This window comes from Anabas testudineus, chromosome 12 (assembly GCF_900324465.2).
Source record: "Anabas testudineus chromosome 12, fAnaTes1.2, whole genome shotgun sequence".
Lineage (NCBI taxonomy): Eukaryota > Metazoa > Chordata > Actinopteri > Anabantiformes > Anabantidae > Anabas > Anabas testudineus.
Window position 1 is genome coordinate 13932403 of NC_046621.1, and position 9542 is coordinate 13941944.

The 9542-nt window shown below is 40.0% G+C and overlaps 1 protein-coding gene across 1 annotated transcript; it reads right to left on the reverse strand.

The window, feature by feature from the left end:
• Nucleotides 1-249: 249 nt before the first annotated feature.
• LOC113159080 (galectin-9-like) lies at nt 250-7269 on the reverse strand. The gene is made up of 8 exons (XM_026355574.1): nt 7119-7269; nt 5816-5904; nt 4898-5105; nt 3581-3700; nt 3315-3440; nt 2236-2324; nt 813-969; nt 250-648 (listed from the first exon to the last, which is right to left on the reverse strand). Exons 1-8 carry the CDS (start codon nt 7152-7154, stop codon nt 502-504), a joined length of 972 nt encoding a protein of 323 aa, XP_026211359.1. The 5' UTR covers nt 7155-7269; the 3' UTR covers nt 250-501.
• Between the last annotated feature and the right edge of the window lie 2273 nt (nt 7270-9542).

The following is a 9542-nucleotide window of genomic DNA, read 5'->3' on the forward strand; positions in this document are numbered from 1 at the left end:
AAATGCAAGAAACCTGTCTGTCAAACATAAGTGATAGAGGAAAAAAGACTTGACAAGACAGAGTTGTTAAAGATAAAATCTTAATATGTGATGTTGACTTTTCTAAAACCTGAATTGATTAGTTGTCTGAATTATAAACTGACTGACACAGGGTTGATTATGATTATGATCGTTTGAAATCTTCTTTTTCTGCCAACCAGGTGTCATATTACTAAATGCAGACACATAGCCGAGAAAACTACATAAACATAAATCAAAAAATGAGATGAGATTTTATTTGAAGCAAGTCATACATTAAAAAAAAAACATGAGATGCAACGAGGCAGAACGTGGTTTGGCTGCACCACAAAGCAGGAATGATTATATAGTTAAAAACAAAACTGACAGTGTGTTAATCTGTGAGAATTATTACTACGTTCAATTAAGCAATTAGCATGGATTCATTAATATATGCAATGGCTGGTGGTTGTGTGTAAAGACAAGTCACAGGTCCTGGAAACTTTACACCATCACAGAGGTCAGGCTGACGTCACCACCGATCTCCAGGGCAGTAATGTGTTGGAGGTGAAAGAAGCGGTGGTTGTAGTTGTGGGCCTGCATCCCATTGGCTACAATCCTAAAAGCCTTCCGCTCACAAATGATGGTCAGCTGAAAGAAAAACAAAAAGCAGGACTCTGCCATCACTTGAGGAAAAATTGCATCTCTGCATAACAATCAGTTGAGAGGTGGTTCAACTATTCAGTGACAGAGATCTAATATTATTCTGAACCTACTGCTGGGTACTACACAGTACACGTGTGCAGTACTCATACCGTAAAAGGCTGTCCCCGGTGGAAGGGCATCCCTCCACCCCGCTCTTCAGGGCCCCACTGCTCGCCCTGCTTGGTGTTTCGAACCACGGAGTTCTCAATGAATCGGGGATTATAATGCAGAGCGATGCCACCGTTATAGCTGAGATTCACATGGAACCTGGGCGGAAACAGAGAGGAAACAGTGAGTACAGCACTAGTACAGCACTGTAAATATGTGCCTCATAAGCTGTTATTTGTATCTTAAGTATAGTCACTGGGCTAAGATACATTAATACTGTTAGCCAATCAATTTGCATCACACATTCACACTTACAGCACAGATTATATGGCAACATCATTCTTGGAGAGTGCAGTCCTACATTGCCCCACTTCGTAGAGACATGTTTTGCAACAAACTGTACAGGAAACCTGTGATATACATTTCATCACATACTGCCATGTGGTGAAATAATCTTTAACGTTAGGTTTGTTGCATAATCTGAAATGAATTAAACCTAAAAATGAGTCCTTACATGTACAACTGGCAGGTGGGGCCGCTGTAAAGAATTTTTATAGCCTATTAACAGTGATCTGCTCTCTACAGAAATGATTCTCTGAGAAAATTCAACTTGAATTGTTAGGCCCATATTTGATGTTTTTGGATGGTGGAAGAGTTCGAGAGTTTCTTCCTGTGATAAAAAAAACTGATCTACCATGAATCACAACAAGTAATAGAGAGGAAACTTGCCATTTCCTGTTTTGAGAACAAACCTTGCCACAGAAACTGAGGTGTACAAGCATGCAAATGCAGACCATCAATATACCAGACAATTCTTATTGGCTATACATCAATTACCTAAAGTGCTTATTCTGTTAGGGTGGTGCTGGAGACGAGTCCAGTGGTCAGTGGCAGATACACCCCCGGACAGGTCACCATATAGATATGAATAGGTGTGTACAGTTTATAGAGGCATTTCATTTCTCTATACCCAAGGGAAAGCCGAAACTGAAAGGTTGACTACAAGACTGTATTTGTTTCATGTTCTTGCAGCGCAGTGGTTAACTCAGTGTTACAAAATCAACATGCCATGTCATTTACAGATACCCCTTGAGGCAATTTGAATTCAGGTAAATGTTCATTCATTTATATTTTTCATAGTTATTAACTGTCTCTTCTTCTCTTAGAGACTCGTCCACTTTCACTGTTCACTGCTCACTGTCCCAAAAATTAAATGTGCAGTTAAAGAAGATTAAGGTTGGGTAAAAAGTTACAGCAACTTTGTGGACAAAGGGCGCTGAAAACACAAAATGTAAGTTGCTAAAAATTTGCGTCAAGGTGTACCAGAACATATGGACGGGATTGGACCAGATACTATTATTCCTACTAGATACAGTTAGTTAGTTGGTTTCAAAGTAGAATCCCACAGTTAATATAAAGTCAGACCTTGTGGCATTGGGATTAACAGTTCCCTGAATGGTGATGGTCCTGCCGGGTTGGAGTCCACCACTGATAATGCTCGTGTATGGGACACTCTGCACAGAGATGGAATAGGAATTAATTAGTTCTTAATTCAGTTGTTCATTGTTAATCATACACTGATAATCCATTCTGATTTTAATTTATTGTATGAGATGTTATTCATTTACAGATCATGACACTGCAGCTTTGCTAGCATTCAGGTCAATTCTATACTTGACCTTTCAAAGAGACAAACAGTTCCTAGTTGGGATTAATAAAGTGTCCTCACTTTTGAAATACATCTTTGATACCATTGAATCTACTGTAACAGTAGCTATACAGTAACAGTCTTTTTTGTTATCTGTACAGTTGTTCTGTGTTCCTGTTTTTGTGTTCTTTGGAAAATAAGGAAGCTTCAAGACAATTAACACTTCCTTCTTCTGACTTTGGTTTAAAATTACCATTCATTACAATAGTCTTTATTTAGTATCCCAAATTCATACCACATGCAAAATCTCAAGAGATTTTAAGTATGGACCGTGTGTGACAGAATTAAACATTAAAAGGAGTTTTTCCCGTCTATTTCTGAACACTAATTTTAAGCAAATTGTAAATGTAGTGTCTGTTAAAGTTGCAATTTGATAGACACTTTCTCTGTTATTATTATTATTGCTTTTATTAGTACTATTAAAATTAGTATACAGTATACAATTGGGAGCCATCTACAGAAATTCAAAAGAGGCTAATGAGTTTTTCTATGTAAATATAAAATAAAATGGCTGACAAGTCAACATAGGATACTGGTCTACGTCTTAAAATTAACTATTTCCTATTTTCACTACATACATGAATTTCCATTCACCTCAATTGTACTGAAATTATAGGCAGAGACCTCAAAATCTAGATCTGAATTGAAATGATCTACCTAACTTGATATAGCTAGAAATAAATGGTATATGGTATTCTGGCAATGTGTGTGGACAGAGCCTTCAGCTCAACCAAAAGGACTGAGCAGCTCTATAAAATGTCTGTAGAACTGCGAGCCCATCCTGCCTGATACTCACAAGCATTGCAGGAGGAAATCCTGGCTGAGGTGGAAACCCAGGAAAAGCAGGGAATGCAGACTGGTTAGGAAAGCGCATTTGTGGGGCGAATCCGGGTTGAGCAGGAAAGGCTGGTTGTCCAGGGAACTACATATATAAAGGATCAGTTTAATATCACCTCTCTGTTATGACGTTTAGGATTTTTTGGAACAATAGCACTGACAAACAGGAAATCAAATGCACATAATGCCTTCACAGTTTTAAATGAATTCCAGTAACATGCTTACCATCGAATTCTGAAAGGCAATGGAGGAAATTTCTACTTTCCCAGCTACTGAGATAGTATCCACCTGGTGAAATGGAATACGATGTCCATACTCCATAAAGAAGCTGCCATTGACCGTCAGCTGGAAAGAGCAAACGTTGAATTATTTTTGTTTCTCAGGTCTGAGCAAGCAACATTTTTTTTTGCATGCATGGAAACAACAACTACTCCAATTCACAATCTGGCTGAAACTGTCAGGTTGTGCAGGGGTGTAAACTAACCTGAGAATACATAAACTTGACAAGGGTTAATATAGTTTTGTTTGCCCCATACTGGAGCCAGACTTGCCAGTGAGCATGTGGTAGCTGGGCATTGACTTAACTGGCATGGAGCTAAGACCCCCTGGATTCACTACTTGCTTGCGTGAAAGGCACTGGTGCTGGGTGCGGTACACGCTGGTCAGCAGACAAAGGCAAAGACCTAGGTGTGCTGAACGTTTGCATGGAATCTATAACTTCAGAACTCATGTTTAAATAAATGTAGTGTCATAGAAATGAAGAAACAGCAGGTTATGCAAGGATGAGGTGTAATGATTAGGAGTAAACCCCAGCAAAGCATCTTTCACAATCAGTTTTCACTTCTCAAGTGTTTGCTGACACATTGTCAGACTTTAAGATTAGGATTTTAAGGCAAAACAACAACATTGATGCTGTTATGCTCACACGTGAACCAAACTCCTGGAGTGGGGATATCCTTTTCCAGAGATGCACAGGGCAAGAGGTGACACCTGAGTGGATACTCATGCCTCTACTGTATGTTTATGTGAGTCGAGATAGAAGAGAGGACGGTTCAGCTAAGTAGTAGAATACCCTAGAAACCCAGAATAATGCTGAGTGTGGCTTTGTTGTTGGACTGTGTTGGCCATGGATTGATCATAATAAATGGATCATAGTCAGGTATAGATCAGTTATTAAGCCAGAACACTTTAAGCCAAAGCTCAATGATCGTTGCAGTTATATCATCAGATGTTTGTGGTTGCTTGTTGACTTTTAGGTCCGATGGGCATGTCCAATGTCCAATAGAGAGGAAACTGAGGACTGGACCCAGAATGCAGTAGAGAGATTATTTATGTTGTGTGGCCTGTGAGAGCAGCAGAATCTGAATGTGCAGATCAAAGGCAAAAGCTTAAAATGATCCATTACACACTATATGTTGAATTGAACATAAAATGAAATATAATAGGTTTAATTAATAAATTCTGAAGCTTAATTAAATTTCAACACTCAGGGCAAACGGAGTAGATCTAGTTTGGACCGTCAGCCATTTTAGCCACACGAACCTGGTAGGAATTCCGGGTGACCGTTATGAGCAGGCTGAAAGGGGAGCCGGCAGGAAATGGAGTGTTTTGCTTCCTCTCTTCAGCACCCCAACTGCCATACTGGAAAGTATTGGTAACCACATAACCAGGGTGACTGTCATACCGTGGGTTAACATGGAGAGCAATGTCTGCATTAGGACTGGAACCACACTGTAAATTCACATGAAACCTAGAGGAAAATAGAGAATAATATCATTTTTATCATATAACAGCAGTCATTGTGTCATTGTGTCATCCCCCTTTTAGTCATTAATGGTGTCAGGACACAAAGTTTAAATGAGAGGAGCAGTGTTAACTTTGTATGTCACTCGTACTGAATTCACAAAAAGCCCAAGGCCTCATAGATGAAGCAGTCCTACGAAACGGAGTCAGTCAACATGTTAGAGTATATTATGTTGTTCCTGTAACATTTTACCTTCACTAAAAAGGCGTCCGTTATTCCTAGTGTGCGTGTACTTTGTACCTGTATTCTGGCCATAAAGTTTATCTTATCTTTTCTGTTAAATGTGTCATGAACAAATAAACTACCTTTCTTTACAAGGGGGAAACACGTTTTGCCTTTCCACCAGATCAGTATGACTGCCGAGTTACACAGGTATTTTGGTTTTTGATGTTATTTTGTAATTACATTTTTATCACCTTGTGTACTTCACAGCAGCTCCTACATTTCAGTAGTTAAGTCATATAGAAATTAGGAAGTTTATCTCCTTCATACCGTTGCCTTAGTGTTTTTATTCAGGGTTCTGTCCAATATGATCCTGAATATGTATATCATTATCACATGCTACAGGCTGTGCAATATTATCTACTCTAATGTCTCAGATTATTAGTGGTTTGCTTTACAAGTTATTAACAACTACTCTCACACAGCAGTCTCACCTGTCGGCTCCAGGCAGGGCTCTTCCACTGATGCTGATGGCCATCCCCTCTTGCAGACCGCCATGGATTGATCCAGTAAAGGGGATTCTCTAAAATACACAGGACTCAGCATGTGGATAGCTGCATCTCAAACTTATGGACTGCATTCAAATGCATCCTGTACAATGAGGCCTTGAACATGTTTGCATGTCTTATCTCTGGAAAACACATCTAAGTCAAAACCTCTATAGCTCACGCTTAAAAAAAAATATCACAAACACTGGCTATGACAATAGTATCAAAGAGCTCATTTTAAGAAGTTAAATTAAACAGATTACATGATAATCATTTAACACAGACACCGTCTGGTTGATTTCCAACTATTCCAATGGTTAGTGAACACAGAGAAAGTGCGGGAGGGACAGGCAGCAGGTGCTTCCTCATGTCTCAGTCTTTAAGAGAAGCTGTGCCAGTCAAAACCAGTCCTGCTGCAATAAGACACATATTTCCTGAAAGAAGACACGTTTCTCTACATTGGTAATGAACATTTTGTTTATGACAACTGGAAAAAGTGTGAAGGGGGTCACCATGAAGTGCAAAAGTTGCGAAGATCTAGAGCCATTCAGCATTTAAAATGTCCATCCAGGAAGCTGGCCAAAAGAGATAAAGTTTATAGGAAGCTGAATAACTACAAATTCTCTATATAAGAGAAAATGACAAGTTGGAGTGACGTGTCTGCAAGTTGGAGTGACGTCACACGGTTAACAAAAAGCTGCGAAATAATAATTAGAAGAAGATAAAGAGTAAAGATAAAGATGGTGGGAGAGCTGCCTGCAGCAGCTGTGTGTGCCTTTATATAAATGTCTTTTTTTTTTTTTTTTTTTTAATCACGAACACAGTTCAAGTCAGAGACTTCAAGTCTGTTCCTGCAGCCGGAAACGCAACTGCGGGAGAAAAGAAGAGCAGAAACCTGAGGTCGAGTTTGACTCCTACTGCTCCTGTGTCCCACTGGGGACCAAGAGATCAGCTGATCATGTCTCTAAAGCAACAAAACTGTTTAACTCAGACGGAAGGAAGGAAGCTGGACACGTCTCGCTAGATGCGCAGTTATACGCACGTTATGGAAACAGGCTGAAATCACATAGAGACTATTTACATGCTATTCCTCTACATTTCAAGTTAAACCCTTATCTTGAAAAAAAACAAGGCGTAGGCAGGAGATTGTGGGCTGGTCAACAACAATTCAACAAAAAAAAAAAAAAGTCGTTTCTCAGTAAAAAAAAAAAAAGAAATATTGGAAAAAGATCAAGTTGGAATCACTTACTGGGTTATAAAAGGGTGACTGCTGGTTAAAAGCCATTTTCCGAGCTAGGACAGTTTGCTGAGCTGCAGGACGTGCGCACAGGACCCTGATGGGAAAGAAAATGGGGAAGTGGAGAGCATGTTCACCCTTGACTCCACTGAATACTTTCGATTTCCCAGCAATAGGCGGCGTCGAGCCCTATGGGCCGATGAAGGGAAACGCTGCTCGTCGTTATTTCTACAGGTTCGCGTTAAGTAGCGGATTCATGTAGACCCATGCACACCTGAAGGAGTGGATTTGCGATTATTTCACAGAGAAACTGGGGATTTTGCTGTTCTAGTTGACATGTAAGATCTATATAACGCTTTAATCCAAAGCGGCTGCGGGGCTCTGCGTAAATCGAGTGCTATGTGAGGGGGGAAGACGGAGAAAGCAAAGTGTCACAAGAAGACATGTTTACACTTTAGTCAGAGTCAAGATCCTACAGAGCCCGTCTGGTGACATTCAGTAGAAGAAAAAAGAATAATAATAATCCCGTGACCATGTCTTACCAACACGTGGGGACAGGATTATTCATGTTTCACAATGCAGCTGCAAATGTGAATTACAAATTAGGGTTACTGGCACAGTGTGGAAAGTCAGCTGTGTGCAACTAATGTTACAACTGGTTCCACCAAAATTCAACTTTTCATGACTAGTAGGGTCTCCAATGATTTAACCCCCAGAAAAGAATCCCTCATAGACTTAATTAGTTGCAGGATGTGGCCTGACACAACATATCAAATCACCTGCACCAGTGTCATGTCTGACTGAATGTTAGACATATGGCAAAAGTCAAAAAATGAGATTGTTTCCTGTCACAAACAAGGAAAAAAGATACAGAAAGATAGAAAAGGTACTGAATGCTGTGTGAGACACAGCAGGAGACATAGTTCACAAGTTCAAAGTTAAAGAAACAGTGGCCACACACTACCTTTTAGAGGCGAGGTAGAGAAAAACAAAGGTCCTGCAGCAAGACTTGGCAGTCACAGGCGCTGAGGTTACATTTCACACAGCATGGCACATATTAAAGGACTCCAAGAGATACACCAGTACCAGCTGCATCATAGATGACTATGATCATGTACCTTCTGGTAACATGATGCACATGAACACTATCCAACCCAACCCACCCTCTGGAATGGCTCAGGTGAAACCGAAAGTATTGAGAAGACTTATAACATTTCTTCTATTTACTTTTACAATATGCAGAACAAGTAATATTAAACAATTAACAATGGTCCCTGTCTTACAGGCTGTCAGGAGCCATTAAGGGCAGCCTAGTCCTTCTCAGTCAAGGCTGTAGGATTTTCATGGCACTGCTAAGGGAGTCCAGGCCTCCTTAGGCAGTAGATTCCAAAAGCTTCAGAAAGCCTGTGTACCCCTTGACTGTCTGAGTACTGAAGGTCCAAGGTTGTGAGGCATTACTGTCTAGAACTTAAAAAAACCTCAGGCCACACCTAGATCTCGTCTAGAACGGCCTCAGGCTACGGTTTTTCTGAGGCCCTGCAAATGGAGCCAAAGACTTCTTTCTACACACCCAAGGGCTGTTTAGACACTTGGCACACTCTTTAATTCAAATTGACTGTGAGGTTCAACATAAATAAACTGCTATGTAAGTTCCTACAGAGCCCGTGACATTGAGGACAAAACAGCGTGGGAACAAGATTATTCATGTTTCACAATAACTGAGTAATGAAGGCTTTGAGACTCTGAGGCAAAACTGCCTCAGGCCACACTAAGACCTTATCTGGAAAGGCCTGCAGATGGAGCTGAAGCCTTCCTATGCATTAAGTCATGTCTTGATGCTTTTTGAGAGACTTAGAATGCCATGGGGTTCAGAAAGCAAAAGGGCACAGAAACAATGAATGAGTGTCTCTGTTACTGTTGTCTCATAATCCGCTCCTTTATCTGGGCATCTGGGATTGTAACCGTAACTCACATCTAGAGTATTGAGGGTAACATGTTAGTACTGTATTGGATCATGGAGATCCTGAACGGTTTGTTGACAATAAACACACATGAAATACAGTTTTCATGCCATTTAAACAAGTGTGAGATACAGTAGAGTGATTAAAAATGATTATGATACACTTTATTCCCCATGGGAATATAATTTCATAGAATCCAGTAATGTAATAAACAAATGCCCATGGTGCTGATGTGTGTAATGTCATGTAATGTATGTAATATGTGTAATGTGTGTAATGTCATGTAATGTGTGTAATGTGTGTAATGTCATGTAATGTGTGTAATGTGTAACATTAAGTAACATATTAGGATACTGACACCACAGTTCATTACCAATCTTGCTAGGGGCTCCACTGAACTCCTCTGCTAATGCTACAGAAAGCCACTAGCTGTGGTGTCAGTTAGTATTAAATAAACATTCACAAACTAGAGAAA